Here is a 17,745-nt window from a genome sequence, read left to right as displayed (position 1 = left end):
AGCCCCGGGAAAAGTAAGGGATGCCGTGGTGGAATTCTCCAAAATAATCTAAAGGCCCCAATCCACAGCGATACCTCAGAGGCTGAGTGCCACTTATTCTCGGTGATTTTTTTTTGTATATACCTACCTTGTTCAATTTCTTCATGCATTCAAAAATCATACTACGCTTAGATAATGAGGATCGATATTTTTTCTTGCCACCAGCATAGTATCACGACATTATGGGAGAACATTCAAGAGTTAATCAAGACATAAAACTATATAATTACCTTATCACCTTTATTTTGAATAATTGAGACACCGATAGACATTTACAAATTAAATCAGAGACAAAGTCTTTCCGTTTTTATTCCATTCACCTCCCCTTTTATGTGCAATTACATATTATGAGTCTAAAATTATTTGCCTTCCATAATATCAAAAGATAAAAATCGCGAAGACATACTTACTTACACAAAATTAAAACAGAAGGGAGAAATATAAATACAAATTACTTCAGGGATTATATTTTATTAGTCGGACAGCGTTTCGCCTTATACTAGTGCACACAATTGAATGTCCATTGAAATTAATGCCTTGGGTTTTTATACCCGTCATTTAACAATTGGATGTCATGTCACGAACAATCAACGGCGAACCATAGGCAATATTGATACTGCTGGCTGGCTCGAGTGGAAGTTGCGGCATTCAACCTCCGTGGCATGGCTTTAGCTTTAGCTTTGGCTGTGGCTGTGGCTGTGGCTGTGGCTGTGGCTGTGGCTGTGGCTGTGGCTGTGGCTGTGGCTGTGGCTTTGGCTGTGGCTGTGGCTGTGGCTTTGGCTTTGGCTTTGGCTTTGGCTTTGGCTTTGGCTTTGGCTTTGGCTTTGGCTTTGGCTTTGGCTTTGGCTTTGGCTTTGGCTTGGCTTTGGCTTGGCTTTGGCTTGGCTTTGGCTTTGGCTTGGCTTTGGCTTGGCTTTGGCTTTGGCTTTGGCTTTGGCTTTGGCTTTGGCTTTGGCTTGGCTTTGGCTTGGCTTTGGCTTTGGCTTGGCTTTGGCTTGGCTTTGGCTTGGCTTGGCTTTGGCTTGGCTTTGGCTTTGGCTTGGCTTTGGCTTGGCTTTGGCTTGGCTTAACACGTGGCTGCATGGCTGGCTTTGCTTGGCATGTGCTGCGTTGTAACAGTCGGCCATCCTGTAACAATTGCTCCCGCAATGGGACACAAGAACACGATTAGCTTTCTAGAAATCAATCAAATTTTCAGTGTCTTGTAGGTCGTCAGAGCTGTTGGCACTGTCAGATACAAGAGCTGCGCGTAATATGGTTGCAGAGTTTGCAGAAACTAGACCTGTAAATATTTTATACCGTCTAAACCTTTTATGCCTCCGATCTTGTATCTGTCTTTCCCGACAACTTTAGTTATAAAATAGGGGCTCGATTACAAGTCATAGCTTTATATTAATTTTGGCACTACTACTTGAAGGCGCTTACCTAATACAAGATCACGATTTCAATGAATACGATAGCTTTTGCGACGTTTCATAATAATTTAATTTTAGCACTACCCTTATCAATACGCGCACTAGCCTTATCGTGCTTAGACTGAGTTGATTCAGACACGCAAATTAAAAACACTAGTGGTTAAACGTTAGACAATGGCTTGGCTTGACATACCTGGCTTGGCTAATGACTCGTCACACTTTTCAGCTCGCATCATAATTTCGCTTTTTTTTCGTTGTTTCCGACCACATGGACTGGACTTTTATCATCGAGGTACCGGTTGGTTAGGTTTCTTTACTTGCCATCATAAGGGTTTGGCCGCGGAGTTTGTCTTGCGGATAAAAGGCTTTTATTTTGTCATTCTAGCCGTGTACGTCCCCTTAATTGGTAATTTTTTTTAACCACGTAGATACCGTGCAATCTTCCTCATTAGAATCAAATTCAGAAATAAGTGACGCCGCACGGTGGCCTTTGAAATGAATGAGTCAGATTGAGTGGTAAGGTCTCTTGATCGAGTTCGTATAGCGCCTTTTTGACTTCATTTTCTAACAAATATTTGACCAATTCTTTTGCTTTTGGTTGCGGATAATCTTCATTTTCGCTGGTATTGTATTGTTCTTGCTCCCTCTAGCCAGGCGGACGAACGCCATTGCCAGTTTCCTTAGGGCGATTACTGTTCATATCCCACTTCTGAGTAAAACAGAAGGGAGAAATATAAATACAAATTACTTCAGGGATTATATTTTATTAGTCGGACAGCGTTTCGCCTTATACTAGTGCACACAATTGAATGTCCATTGAAATTAATGCCTTGGGTTTTTATACCCGTCATTTAACAATTGGATGTCATGTCACGAACAATCAACGGCGAACCATAGGCAATATTGATACTGCTGGCTGGCTCGAGTGGAAGTTGCGGCATTCAACCTCCGTGGCATGGCTTTAGCTTTAGCTTTGGCTGTGGCTGTGGCTGTGGCTGTGGCTGTGGCTGTGGCTGTGGCTGTGGCTGTGGCTGTGGCTGTGGCTTTGGCTGTGGCTGTGGCTGTGGCTTTGGCTTTGGCTTTGGCTTTGGCTTTGGCTTTGGCTTTGGCTTTGGCTTTGGCTTTGGCTTTGGCTTTGGCTTTGGCTTGGCTTTGGCTTGGCTTTGGCTTTGGCTTGGCTTTGGCTTGGCTTTGGCTTGGCTTTGGCTTGGCTTAACACGTGGCTGCATGGCTGGCTTTGCTTGGCATGTGCTGCGTTGTAACAAAATGTAATAATGGAACTAATATACCTACGCTGTTATATATTTATAAATAGATTTTTTAAATAATTTTTCTAAGTATGTAATGTAAAACCCATTCAAACAGTAAAAGTTGTATAACATTCTTAATTTTTTTTTTTTTTTATTTAACATGTATATATTTATTTCATTTAGCCGCAAAAACAATTCGTTATCGTTAATAGCTAGCATAGATTTAGGAATAAGAGGGGCCTGGTAGAGTGCCCGGGGCGAAGGTTGCAGATCTATCAATAGTTCAATTGATACGCTTTAGCCCCGCGCGCGGTACCCTACGCAGGCACATCTACAAACGATAGTTTAATATTCCCCTGTTGCTTTCAGCGCGGTATCCTGCGAATTAATTACTGGATTTCCCCGGCTTAACATCAGGAGTACATGGGAAAAGGGGTGAAGGAAGAAAGAATATGGATTTGTGGGGACTCATAAAACAGTTGTGTATTGTTCAGCGTAATGGGCGATCAGCTAGCACACAACTGGTGTACCTACTTCTATGTAAGCCTGTCTCACACTCACCGTGCACAGTCAAACATCAGTTGGGGACGACGCGCTCCGCAGAGAATTATAATATATATGGAAAGCGCTCCGTGTGTTGCGGCCACATAGGTGGGTAGTTTATTGTTTTTGGCGACAAAGTACGGATCCGATGTTAGAATTGAAGAGTAGCGAACCTCTTTCATTAGATATTTCTTTTGTTGCGTTCTGTAATTTGTTGCGAAGGGCATGGTTAGATATCGGTTTTGAGGGCAGTAACTTAGGATAGCAAAGCCTTTCATAATAAAATAATTTTGTAATAAAAACATTTTAGCACCCCTTTGCATGGGTGGTGGCACTAAAACGTAAATTACGCCAAATAGGCTCCGCATTCCAGGGGTTCACCTTCATTCCGATATTTTTACATATCATGTAGAGCTTTTTATGTAAACACAATTTAGATCGTGGCAATTAATCTGCAGTCTCAAACTCCCCAGTTTTGATACTCCCCTGCCTGACCCACGGAGGCCCTGTCATGCAAGTTTACTCTTACTCATTTGGAAATAAGGATAAAAGATAATATAAAAAGATTAGTTTCTCTTAAACGATATATTTATATAATGTTAGGAATTTTCGGGTAAATAAGGATACATAACTTTTAATATGTTTATTTATTTACTTATTATCATGGCATATACCATTTAAGACGCTTTCACTCTTATTACATTCTTTTGTATGTAACAGAGAATAAGACTTTACATAATGTATAAAAATAGGACTGTTACCGAGTCTCAATGACTCAGAAATGCACATAGAATAAGAAATTAATGTACAAATCAAACTCTCCTGTACACTGCTAAAATGCAATGTCGAAGATGATGTGCCCCTCTTCAGCTACACATGCTTCTTTAAATTGCACATGATTTATAATTACATGCAAACCTACAAACAATTGCTAATTTTTGTACATTTAATACGACCTATATTATATCACCTGTTTCTGTCAAATTAAATACAAAATATTCTAACGTTGAGGCATCAAATAAATAGTACATTGAATTTAAACATAAAATCAGAAGAATCGGCGAGAAAATTCATTATTATAAAATTAATGGTATTTGTCTACAATCTGTACACCAACAATCAATAGACAATCAATAGCTTCAGCAATAAATAACTTTACTGTATGTACAGTCTCACTTAAAATAACACAATCACAAAATTTTATCAATGTTTCTTGAGAGTCAAATCGATGCGTTTCGCTTATCATTAGATAAAAACCACAGCACTATTTATTTTGTCACTTACACTCCGAAGTTAGAGATCCCTAACAATTATTTACAATGTACACAATATTTACAAAGCTCGTGAAGAGAGTAGAGTTCTAAGTGGGTGGAGCGCGACGGTCGTAATCTCTCCTGTACACTTCGCGCTCGTATTCTCTCTCCTCGTACCCGTACTCAGGTTGCACGTAGGCACGCCACTCGTCCGGGTAAGGCCGCACCGGCGGGAATCCCATGCCGCTCGCCATCGACGTGGCGCCCTCGTAGTATGCACTGTACGGGCCAGGCATTGTGCTAAAACCGTACCTGCTACAATATAATTCCGTGTTAGTTATTTTCGGTAAGAAAATGCTTTTAATTACATTTTATAGTAATTATCATTTTCTTACCTTCTCTTATCGTGTTGCCTCGAATTCCGGTCGGCGCGGTACTGTCGCGGGCCGGGATAGGCGGGCGGCGTCCAGGCGGCGGGATGCGCTGCATGCGCGGCGTGCGCGGGGTGCGCCGGGTGCGCGGGGTGCGCGGGCGTGTGCTCGGCGTGCGCATGCGGCATGGCGTAAGGCGGGCGCACGCGCGGCGGCCCCACACCGCCACTGTCGCGCCGTGTCCGCGACCGATCGCGGTCCCGGTCGCGATCTCTTTCTCGATCACGTTCCCGGTCTCGCTCTCGGTCTCGGTCTCGATCTCGCTCACGATCTCGCTCTCGATCCCGTTCCCGGTCACGATCGCGATCGCGATCACGATCTCGTTCAACTCGGCTCCGGTCTCTGTACATCAAATCGTCTTGCTTCAAACTTCCGTCTTTACGGTTGCGATCCTTGTGCTTGAGTTTATGTCTGCAGGGATGGAAGAAGCGATATGATGGTGAGCGAGATGGCAAGGCAAGGTTAGCGAATTGAAAATGTTAATTAAGGGGAGAATTAAACGATGACACACCATACTATACGGCATACACCATTAAATTGCAATTTCAAAGACAAAATCATATTTTAGTAGTTTTAAAACAAAGTCTTTTGCGGTGGAACTAGGGGCGACATTTCAAAGTTGAAATTCCATAATAATACCTATCTGAGAGTTTAATGGCCGTATTCAATAAATGATCCCAACCTCAATCTTCGCTCCGATCCTGAGATTAAAACGATTAAAATAGGTCATTCGTGAGAACGTATGTTAAATCCTTTATGCTGATAACATTTTAACGATGGTTCGAAAAAAGCGATTAGGATTGTTTATTAAAAACGGTGGTAAATCAAATTTTAAACAATTAATCAAAACAACCTTAATGCGAGTTGTAGACCTTAAACTAAGCTTAGTTAATTTAGCTCAACTTGCATAGCGGCGATATTGTACAATTTGCAAACTATGTAAACTGTATAGTATGTGTAATTTACTTAACCATGCAAGCTAAGCTAAACTAATTTAAGTTAGTTTTGGGTCTGCAGCAGGCTTAAGAGTGCATGCAAATCTGGTGAACGCGTCCGTCCGCGAGAGCATTGCAAAGAACGACCCGCAAAATACGCTTGTGCTATCACGATACACATTTAAAAGCAACATTACAACAAGGTGCATAATGCGAACAGAACAGGATAGGTACGCGCTAGCTGCACGAATGACGAATACGAAGAAGTCGTACGAATGGCTCCGATAACTACATGCGTGCCGGTCGTTCGCAGCGCGTTCGCCATATTGTGTCTAGCTTTTTTATTTACAGAATAAATAAGCAGTGCAGTGCTTCTAAACATTCATAATCGTAATTTATTAATTAATTACGAAAAAGCAGGTGAGCTTATGATTGATTAATGCGTGCGAGGTAATAGTAAGCGAAAGCCAGTGGCATACCTTTCGTGGCGTTTATTATCATTTGGCTCTGGATCACATTCACCTTCTTCCAGCTTTCTTTTTGTTCCTGAAGACTGTGGAACTTTATCATTAGATTTTTCAGACTTTTCTTTTTCTATTTTTGGTCTCTTTTCTTTTTTTTCTGTTGCTTCAGTTGATTTAGCATTTCTTTTGTGTGGCACATGGTTATTTGTCTTGTGATTATTCCTGTTGTTTGCCTGCAAAACAAAATATAAAAAAAATAAATGATCCTGATAAACAATTACTTATTTAAAATGTGGTGTAGAAACGCACCCTAACATTTTCCTTGTGTTTTCCGTCCTTTTGTTTTGATGCTTCATTTTTCTTTAGTCCATACTTGTACAACCTGTACAACTGTTTCGCATCAAAGTTAGTAAACTTCGACACAAAATACCAGAGATTACTCCTCCATTCCACTTTTTTCTCACCATCTGGATAGGCCTTCAGACAAATGTCTATTTGATTTCCAATTTGGGTAAGACACGCCCTCGTTCTAGAAACTTGTTCCGCTTCTGATAAAGTTTGATCAGGATTATCGAGAGCCCGAAGAGCCTTCTTAACAGGCCTCATTTTCTCTTTACACTATGAAATAGAACAGACAATTAATGAATCAAATTAAGTAGCCCACATAAAATATTAATAAATCCAATACCGATTTCAGTAATGATTCAACCCATTTATTGTGTAGTGTTATGTAATTAATTACCTCTTCAAAAACGGAAGGATCGAGGTCGCCCAAAACCTCAAGCGCCCGGGGCTCGCTATTGGCTGTGAAATGCATGGGACCCGCCGGCTTCTTCCGTCCTTTCAACTTTTCACCTTTAGTCCGATCTTTGCCCTCCTTCTTCGTTCGTTTTTTGTCTTTTTCTTTCCGATCATTAGAAGTTTCATCATGTGTTAATAAATCTTCCATCCTCGATTTTCCCTGGAAAACGTATGAGTTAAAATCATTAAAATACAAAACCAGCAAGGCATAAATATACAAGTCAGTCAATTATTACATTGAGAAAACGTACTTTGTCCCCTTTGTCGTTTTTGCCAATCTTTCCTTTTTTGCCGTCATCTGCAGAACTCATGTCGTCTTCGACAATGTCTTTAGTGACTGGTTCTTTATTACCTCGTCTAACGCGGGGTTTTTTCTGTTTTTGTTTACCATTTTTCTGATCAAGTAATTTTTTTATAAGTTTTAGCAAATATTCTGCCCTAGATTGTAAATGCTTTGCTTGAGGCTTCTTATCCTCGTTGGTTAGGATCTTATCACCTATTTCAAAGGAAGAGTCCATTTTTATAGCCTCCCATGATCCCATACCATACTGATAAATGCCAGCGAGCAGCTTTGAATCTTCTGCAACGCCCCATTCCACATCAAAATTCGCTGGCCTCGTCCTACAAAAGTAAACAAAATATTTAAAATTATTGTACACACACATTACGCGATTATCCTCGATGGGCAGAGAGAAGAGCAACCAGAGGACCCACTTTTCACCAAGTGTGTTCACAACGTAATAAAGGACGAGCCTATCGCCAATCATAAAATTATTGTATGCAAAAAACAAATGATTTACTTATTAATAAAGACCACAGAAAAAATACTGTACCTAAAATCTAATTGCCATTTTAGCCTCTCTTCTTTTGTATCAGGTAGAAAATCATCCAAAGGCGCCAGCTCATTTTGACACGCCGCTAATGTCTTAGCATTCACAGGGACACCACCAAGTTTAAATGTTTTCCTGTTATTTTTGCGACCCTCGTTTTGCTCACCTAAAACACACTCAACATCAGCAAACCAAACATATAAGAATATTATATTTAGTATTGTGTAATAAAAGAAACTTTACTTGGTGCTTCTGTTTCATTCAGCACAGCCTTACACCTCTCTTGCAAGATCTCGCCTAACCTTTTCAGCTCAGCGAGAGGCTTTTCTTGAAGTTCTGCATCACACGCTATACTGTCCAGATGTTTGAGAGGTGCCGAAAATTTCTTATAACTCTTAACGAATTTACGAATCTGCAAACAAGCCGAAAACAGTCAATTATGATTCCGTAAAAAATAATGTTACATATAATCAAGTCACAGTATATTATTTGAGGAGGCTCCGCAAATATCAATGGTTATGTAAAATTCATAAGTATTTTGACATTATGATGTTGAAATCAGTGGCGAAGGGTGAAATATTTCAAAAGGTAACCTGAGGCAAAAAGAAATTGCCGAGGTAAAAGGGAAGCCGGTAGGAATCGGATTGTATGGACGCTTCACCACTGTCTGACATTATTTCAGGAACTCAAGTGTGGGTGTTTCATTATAGCATTACCTCATTTAGGTTATCTTTAATTTAATTTGACATCAAATGATAAATAATGTGTACCTCCTGGTCGGTGAAGCCCTTGATCTTCTCCCGATGCGAGGCGGGCGGGCGGCCGCGCTTGCGAGGGCGGTCGTCGCCGTCGCTGTGGTCGGCGTCGCTGGCGTCGCTGTCGTCCGCGTCGCCGTCGCCGCCGTCGCCGCCCTCCGCGCCGTCGCCAGAGCTGCGACCACGCCGCTTGCGACCGCTTCCTACAAAAAACTTGCTATTACAATGCTTTGCGTTTTAGGATCTACTAGTGTATACCCGGCTTTAAACATGTATATTAGTGTAAATTGACAAGGGAAATTTTACAATATTAACCGGATACCACGCTATTGAGGTGTAGTAGTCAGAATTTCTGAGTAACTGCTCCAAGTCACATAAATGTACATGCCAGCCAAATACAATAATCACGCTTTATTTAATCTGTGCTTCCAAATAAATGGTAATAAAATGAATTCTATCATGATAACTGTTTAATAAAATTTACTTAAAACTTGTGAAACAGACCCATAACCGCCTATAACCTATTCACTAAATTAGCTAAAGAGTTAAAGGAAACTCACTGCTGTCAGCATTGTTCTGCTGCGTGTTCTTTCGTCGCGGCGGCAAGTATATGTCTTCCATCTCTTTGATTTTTTCTTCTTCTGCTATCGTTTTTCTCACATTTTCAGGAATAATGTCATCCTACAATAAAAAAAAGTAATAATCTTGTGTATACGAAATTAAGTACATTACCAATGTATTTTAATATTCATATATTTACCCAATCTTTGCTCTCTTCTTCGACATTATCTTTTTTGACCTCCATAACAGCTTTCTCTTCGTCAAAAGCAAAACTGGCGACTTTAAATGCCGAGAGTAGTTCATCTCCCGTCATAGAAGGCACCTCATCCCGCGTCTCAGCTCTTTGCAAAATTTCATCAATATCACACTGAAATCAATTGTACATATATTATACCATTCACTTTGATCACCTTATTAATAGCGGTACCAACACTTACGACAGGATCCTCATCATTTTCTTCATCATCTTTGAACAACTCCTCAGCTCCAAATTTCAATATGGCGTTCAGGTCTTCCTTGTTGAAAGGATTATTCGCGGTGGTTGCGGAGCCTTCGCGCTTATTGAGAACTGTTCTACCAGTGGTGTCCATCCGCTGGATGACAAGGTGATCCAGAACCATCTTCCGTTTCGCCCTCTCAACAATATCCTCTTCTACAGATCTAGCGGTAACTAACCTATAAATGTTGACCTGTGGATCGTACGATTAATGTTATTTATGACAAAAAAGAAAAAACATTTTTTTTTATGTGATTACAGTTAACTATAAATTCTCACCTGATTTTTCTGTCCAATACGATGTGCACGCGCTTGAGCTTGCAAGTCATTTTGGGGGTTCCAATCAGAATCGAAAATTATCACAGTATCGGCAGTAGCGAGATTTATACCCAAACCACCAGCGCGAGTGGACAACAGAAAACAGAAGTCCTGCGAACCTTCAGCATTGAAGTGATCAAGAGCCTGTTTCCTCAATTCTCCCTTTATACTGCCATCAAGCCGTTGAAAGGGGAAATGCCTCCTTTGCAAGTACTCCGCCAAAATGTCCAACATCCTCACCATTTGAGAAAATATAAGGACCCTATGTCCTGTTTCTTTTAACCTGCACAGCAGTTTGTCTAATAAGAGCAATTTCCCTGAACCTCTCAGTAATTTCTGTAAAATAAGTATGTATGTAATGAACTGCTAAAACACAAAACATTGGCAGACACACTGCTATGTGTATGATTACTCCAAATATGTAATATAACTACCTCAACGGCATCTGTAGTGGCAAGCGACGCTCGCGATTCGAAATCTTCAGGTTTCGTCAATAATGCATGATTACAACATTTCTTTAATTCTATCACAATATTAATAAACGTATTGATGGAACCCTTGACGCCCTTACGCAGAGCGCTGTAGTTCTTCGTAAGAATCCACTTGTAATATTGTTTCTGAATCGACGTCATTTCTACCCTTAAGATTTGTTCCACCTTGGCAGGCAAAGATTTTTCAACATCTTTTTTCTGCCTTCTTAAAATGAAGGGTTCTAGCTGTTTGTGCAACTTTTCGTAACCTTTTGTTGCTGCATCCTCATGATCTTTTTCAAATTCCTCCCAAGATTCAAATCTAAAAATTACAAAATAATAAAAATAAAAAATATAGATAATTTATCCTATTACAAGAAAACGAAATATTACTTACTTGTAAGGCATTATAAAATGTAAAAGAGCCCACAACTCCTTCAATGAATTTTGTAATGGAGTACCAGTAACAAGTAATCTGTGATTTGTATCAAATTCTTTTAAAGCTTTGTATAACAATGAATCATCATTTTTTAATCTATGAGCCTCATCAACCAGCAAGCAAGCCCAGCTGAATGACCTCAAAAATTGTCTATCTTTTAATAAAATCTCATATGTGGTTAGAATAGCATTGAATTTCAGTCTTTTCGAACTAGCAAAACTCCATTCAAATTGTCTTAACTGAAAACAAAACAATATAATTAAATAACTGCATATGGGCAAATGATACAATAACTCAAACGCATCTGTGCTTACAATATCTCTGCTGGTCAGATCACCAATATAAGTGACAACATTAATGTCTGGCGCCCATTGCTGGAATTCCCTTTGCCAAGCAGTCATTGTACTTAATGGCACCACACATAGGAATGGTCCATAAAGTTGTTGTGATTTGAAAAGGTAATATAAAAAGCAAATAGTCTGAAATAAATTTCAAAAATATTAGTTAAGATCTCATTTTAATTATCAATAAACCACAATGTCCTTAAAACTCTGTATACCTGTATAGTTTTACCTAAACCCATTTCGTCGGCAAGAATGACTGAGTTGTCTTTACACCAGGAATGTATCAACCAGTTTAATCCATCCATTTGATAGTCCCTCAAAACATAACTCTGGAATGTAGACATGACTATAATTATTTATTAGTAAACAACTACATTGAGAAAGTCTATTGCCAAACATTCAACACACAAGGAAAACTCAAATCTAAAACACCGCTAGTACAAGTTATAAAGAAAAAACATTTATGTTTCAGTTACTATAATTTATAATTAAAGATTTATAATATCTTTACTTTTAATTAATATATTATGGAGTACACAACAGAGTGAAGACCTACTACATAATCGTAAACTAGCGCCATCCGTAGAATTTTAATACTACACGCAAAACTCAGCCAAGCAAAATTTTCACTTATTTCGTGTAAAGGAAACTAGATGGCGCTATACTGCAAAACCTTGAACTCAAATAATGGAATTAAAATTATGACGCAATATAAATAAAACCATCATGCGGTCCGCAAAGATAGAACTGACGAAAAACATCAATTTCTTGCGAAAACGTCATACCTAGTCTATCCGATTTCGAAAACATTAGTTACTATAATCATTCGTGTTTCAAAATACTAACAATATATTAAAATATTAACTATCAAATTTTACTGCTAGTATAGATTTTTTTTACAATAACGAGACCTATTGAAAATATAAATGATAAGTAGGTAATCGCCATTTTTTAAATTAAGCCATCTCAACCCAAAAGCTGTGATAAAGTTGTGATCAATAAAGCCGTGTTTCGAAACTCATGACGCATCATAACCTTGTTAAACAAAATGGCCGACGACAAACAACAACATGGACGCCCCATGAGTTGCCATCTAAGAATTTTAAAATGTACCATTTTTACAGATTCGAAACTTAAAAAAATATTGAGTATCTAGAGTGGTCATTACTTTTTAGATGTTTTTGTTATATTTATTTTAGTTCTATAATGCTGAAATTTTGAGCACAGATAAATAGATAATATTTATTACACCTGCCTTAAAATTAATTATGTTAGAAAATAAAATTATATGTATTTTTGGCTAGCTTACATTATTTCAGTTCTGATTTGGGCTAGAATTTTTTTTAAAAGACCATATAGGTACCACTTTTTACCAAAACGATTATTCATTTAAATTAAAAGAAATCATTATGAAAACGATTATTCAATGAATTCTCATATTATACACACAATATAGTTTATAATATGATAAATGCCAAAACATTGCCTATATTAGAAGCTATTTAATAATTAGAATTCTATATTATGCATTAAACCTAGAATAACAAGAAATAACTGTACACATACCGGATCTTTTCCCATGTATTCAGGTTGTTCTTTCACCTGATGGAACTTTGGTCTTCTTCTTAAAACAGGACAGTGCCTTGAGGGGGTACATTTGGCAGCTTCTCTACTTTTAAAATGCTCTACTTCTACTGGCCATCTTTTCTCTATTAAGCTGGAATCCTCCCAAGTTGCCTCAGAATATGGCAGAGATTCCCACTTACAAAAATATTCATGTGCTGTTCCACCAGATTCTAATTCTCGTCTTTGTTCAGCTAGCAAAACAAAAATATTTATAAACATATGTCGATAATTGTTACCTCAAAAACTATTAATATCTTACTTAACATATTTTAGCATTAAGAGGTGCTTAAGAATTGACAACATTTCATTTTTTCAACATACCAAAATGTTTATATTTTATGAAACTAGATCTAAAATGACGAGACCCATATTTTTTCTTTTTTCGAAATGCAGATATTTTCATTCATGATTTTCACTTTGAATTTTATTTTATTCTAAAACGACGTAAGCTCCAAATGACGTCACATATACGGCTCAAAAGGCAATGACCTTTGCTTTGCAGTAAAAAAAAAATTAAGTGACAGTTTTTTTGTTTTTGTCTCTCTTTGAAAGTGACAGTTGTGACGTATCTATTGTAATATTGACATTTGACATTGACAAATGACGGAGTCTTAGTTTTTTAAAATAATAAGGTGGACCAAGGAACTATTTCATTCAACCGTATATGTGACGTCATCAAGCATTTTTCGGTTTTTAATTTTTTTCTCCGAAATTAAGTATTAAAAAAATATTAAAAATTCATAATCGAACTCAGAGTAGAAAAATTAAGAAATGGTATTTTTGTTTTAGGCACGTTTACATTTTGAAATGTTGTCAATTGCTTAAATATCTGTCAAAACATCACCGGTTTCCTAGTTTAAACCTTATTAAAAGGCAAAATGGTTGGTTTTTTTTACTTTCAGCTGAATAAGTAAATTTGTGTTTTAACCAAGCATAGCTTTGCGAAATTTTAATAGGTACGACTGATAATGATTAGGCTGTAATAAAAATATTTTTAAAACTAAATCTCTTAAAATATGAAAAATTAATTTATTGTAATAAAAAATATAATTGTATTCTTCATAATTTTATTAGTAAAACATGAACTCCCGACACATAACTTGGATAGAAAACTTAAAATCATGCAAATCTCAATGCTCCAATAATATACAAGTCAATGGTGCAATAGCCCTTTGATACTTATAAGCAACAAGATCAATAGACATCAAAAATAGTTTTTTTTTTAAATTACCCATTTTCTAAATGACTACATATTTTTCTAAATCTGTGAATGCAGATCCTGATGTAATGTCCTAATATGCAAAATAATGGAGAGTCACCTAAGAAAGTTTTACAACGGTTAAGGTAGCAACCATTACTGCCCAGCCTTGAAAATCCAACCTGTATATCCTTTTATTTTATTTTGGAGTTTTCAGAAAATGTTCTACACAATAATGAAATAAATACAATCAAGGAACTCACCTATTATTCTTTCCACATTGTTGTATGTTTTTACTAATTCCTGTTGTAATTCAGATTGACATTCATAATAATCAATGTCTTCTGGACCAGCTTGCCTTCTCCACCATGATAGTTCAGCTTCTTTTTTTATGTAATTTTCTAATTTCTTCATTCCTTTGACTTTTTGTTCAAGGAGAGACTTTTCAGACTCCCAGGTATTATGAATATGTGACCAGCCTTTCCATTTGATCAGGTACTGAGGTTCACTCAACTCATCATCATTAGGATCACAGCCTTCATTAGGATCCCCATGCTCTTCTATGTAATAAATTGTAGTCACATTCCCAGTGACTGCATAATGATAAGAAGACATTAACTAAAATTTAACATTACATTTGCACCAAAATAAATGCAAATTATAATAAGTGATACATAAAGTGACATAGGAAATAAAATCTCAAATTAAAGTTATAAAAAAATATAACATTGAAAAAAAGACTAAGATAATTTATAGAAATGTAACCAAAAAGAATGAACCATGAAATAGGTACCTCCTTTCTTCCCTCGTCGAATTCCAAGTACTTTTTCTATAGTTTCACTGTGATCTTCTGGTTCTGGTTCAGCCTCCGCCTCGCCATCCACACCTTCCACCTCCAAAAGATCAGAAGAATCAGTTTGTTCATCACTAGCTTCTTTATAGCTAACAGCAGCACCTGTACGTCTTGTTGTTGTTCGACTGGGAAAAAATTGTCTTTGTTGTTTTGATACAAATATAAAAAATCTGGTTTTTTACACACCTGTCTAAAAAACCAGATAAACAAGAATGGGAGTTACAACCCGAACCTAACAGGTTTCATAGCATTAAATGTTTAAGGAATGGTAGTCTATATTATTATTTATTTATTGTATATTAATATCAAATTTAATAAACTTGCTTTATGATTGTTCATGTAAAACACGCAATACTTTATACAGTAACTATAAATTGCTTTAGAAACTTTTTTTTCATACTATAGAATACAGGCCTTAGCATTCCATATTGATTTTAAAATTACACCTTATTATGATGTTAAAAAAAGATTACAAGAAGATATTATTTAAATTTTACTGTGACAAATAACCAAAAAAACATGATAAAATGCCTACAAAAAGAGAAACACCCTGTTGCTATTTGTTAAAAAATGCTGCTAAATTCCATCATTTTTGTCAATACAATACTCATAGAGAATTTACCTTTTTGTTTCATCATCAGAACCTTCAGAACTTTCATCTTCTTCACTAGTGAATCTTCTTCTTCTAGCTGGTTTCTTTTTCCTAAGAGGTATACTTCTTTGGCCTGGTCGCTTTGATGGTGGAGGTGGAGAACCTCCTAAATCACTATCACTCTCTGATGTGTCTGAATTCCATGAATCACTAAAATTGTAAAAGTAATGTGTAATGTTATGTAATAACATATTACGCAATTATTTATTTGGAAAAAGAGAGCTTGTATCATAATCATCCACCAGCTTTTACCTTTTCTTTCTGCTTTTACTTCTGTGAGTTCTGCCTCTCTCACTGGAATCACTGTCTGCCAATTTTAACCTATCTGGTTCTTTTCGGGAGCGTCCAGATCTTCTGATGCCATAGATATCTGGGTTTTCCTCCCATAGGTCTGACTTCACCTTACTATGACTTCGTGATTTCGATTTTGAAGGAGAATCATCATCTGAAGAATTTTTATCTGTATGCTGATCAGATTTCGAGGAATTTGCATTACTGTGCTTTGGTGATGATTTTGTATCGTCACTGTGATGTGATCTATCCTCTGCAGACTTATCGGAACCTGATCGTTGGGAGCCTGATGCAGAGGAACTTGACCCGCTATCACTAATAACAAAGACAAGAAATAAGAACACCCACAAACACATAACAAGAAACAACACTGAAAGATCATGTCCTACCTTTCACTTCCAGATCCAGATCCGCTTGAATCAGTCTTCTCCCCCTTTTCACTAGTCGAATCACTTTCAGACTCATGCATGGAACCTTTCTAAAAATAAATGACATGGTTGGTATATACAAAAAACAACTCCATAAAAATCTATGCCATTGTTTTTGTTTATTAAAAATCCATTAAAAAATTAATAAGTTAATTAGTATTAACATTTTTTTTATGTTTTTAGTAAACATTAAAAACCCCAAAACCTTGATATTCAAATTAAACTTCAGAAATGAAAATATTTAGGTAACAAAAGACTTGTTTATAGTTTGTGATTACAAATATTATTACTGAATTAGAGGTTATGTTTGAAAAAAAAAATACAAAAATAACTTTATTTCATGAAAACTATACAAAAATCATTATAGATATTTAAATGCACTGAAAATTTAAATAATGCTGTTAATTATATCAAACTAAAATAGGTAAAACTTCAGAATTATGCATTTTTATTATGAAAACAATCATAAATTGCTGTTAATTTAATAAAATATTGGTTAATCACTGAGGACAGTATGCAGCTGTAGATATTCAATTTAAATCACCTCGGAAAAGAAATAGTAAAACAGAATAATGTAACATAACCTCAATTCCTTAGTTCTTCATAGGCAGACATTAGTAAAGCCAATTTTCAAAGCCAAATTGCAAAAATGGGTCCACTTCCGAAAACATTTTCACTGCTCAGTATGGAAAGATTACGTAACGAAGAATCATTGGAAACACTTTCTTTAGTGGGACAATAACATTTTAATACATAAAAACACGAAAATATATTGTAAACAATCACAGAAACCCTCAAATTCAGTATTACGTCTCAAATTTTTCCCTAGTTTCAGGGCCACACCCAAGACTTCCAGAACATTCTACAAAGATTTTAACTCCAGAATCTTGAATAAAATAAACAAATACACCAAAACAATATAGAATAAAGCTTTAAAACTACTTACCAAGCGCATTTTGTAGAAAATTGCAGGAATACACGGTTACTTATATAATTATAGACCAAATATAGCAAAACCTGAATAATTCATTGAAAAAACTTCTAATAAAACATATATTACAACATTTTTCTTCATATTTTTATAATAAGACAATGAAATGTGAAAAAATATTCTGCAGTAAAATCTTGTCAAGCGACGCCATTTTGTCGACGAATGAATTCTGGTGACGACGGTAATGAAAAACTATATTTTTGCCACAAAACTATAAACAAATTGAGGTAAACAGAAACAATGACTACTAAAAAAATCAAAAATGAAACTTTGAAACCGTCGGATACAGTAGTCCTACACGAGAAATGTTCGAGCACCGCTCACTGCCAGCGAAACTCGAAAGCTACAGCCATATTGCCATC

The 17,745-nt window shown here is 36.7% G+C and overlaps 1 protein-coding gene across 4 annotated transcripts; it reads right to left on the bottom strand.

Annotated features, from left to right (window-relative positions):
* Window positions 1-3,875: 3,875 nt before the first annotated feature.
* LOC115455954 (chromodomain-helicase-DNA-binding protein 1) lies at window positions 3,876-17,745 on the bottom strand. Of its 4 annotated transcripts, none has more exons than XM_030184789.2 (24): window positions 17,339-17,745; window positions 16,354-16,442; window positions 15,926-16,279; window positions 15,644-15,823; window positions 14,962-15,146; window positions 14,432-14,761; window positions 12,911-13,161; window positions 11,560-11,673; window positions 11,315-11,479; window positions 10,959-11,239; window positions 10,526-10,883; window positions 10,053-10,427; window positions 9,715-9,966; window positions 9,477-9,644; window positions 9,277-9,397; window positions 8,732-8,919; window positions 8,205-8,373; window positions 7,965-8,127; window positions 7,383-7,752; window positions 7,073-7,291; window positions 6,640-6,948; window positions 6,346-6,563; window positions 4,896-5,342; window positions 3,876-4,815 (listed from the first exon to the last, which is right to left on the bottom strand). In XM_030184789.2, the coding sequence occupies exons 1-24, from the start codon at window positions 17,345-17,347 to the stop codon at window positions 4,608-4,610; spliced, it is 5,523 nt and encodes a 1,840-aa protein (XP_030040649.1). In that variant the 5' UTR covers window positions 17,348-17,745; the 3' UTR covers window positions 3,876-4,607. The 4 variants fall into 4 exon arrangements, with proteins under 4 accessions (XP_030040649.1, XP_037298491.1, XP_030040666.1 ...); XM_037442594.1 differs by having other exon boundaries at window positions 3,876-4,812; XM_030184806.2 differs by having other exon boundaries at window positions 4,896-5,273.

This window comes from Manduca sexta, chromosome 25 (assembly GCF_014839805.1).
Source record: "Manduca sexta isolate Smith_Timp_Sample1 chromosome 25, JHU_Msex_v1.0, whole genome shotgun sequence".
NCBI classification, from domain to species: domain Eukaryota; kingdom Metazoa; phylum Arthropoda; class Insecta; order Lepidoptera; family Sphingidae; genus Manduca; species Manduca sexta.
The sequence above is the reverse complement of the archived record's forward strand: the minus strand, read 5'-3'. Positions and strand labels throughout refer to the sequence as shown.

Coding starts and splice junctions, on each gene's coding strand:
- LOC115455954 (XM_030184789.2), bottom strand. Junction 13,162..14,431: donor CAATGTGGAAAGAATAATAG/GTGAGTTCCTTG, acceptor TTGTTTTGCTAG/CTGAACAAAGACGAGAATTA. Junction 11,674..12,910: donor AATACATGGGAAAAGATCCG/GTATGTGTACAG, acceptor TCTACATTCCAG/AGTTATGTTTTGAGGGACTA.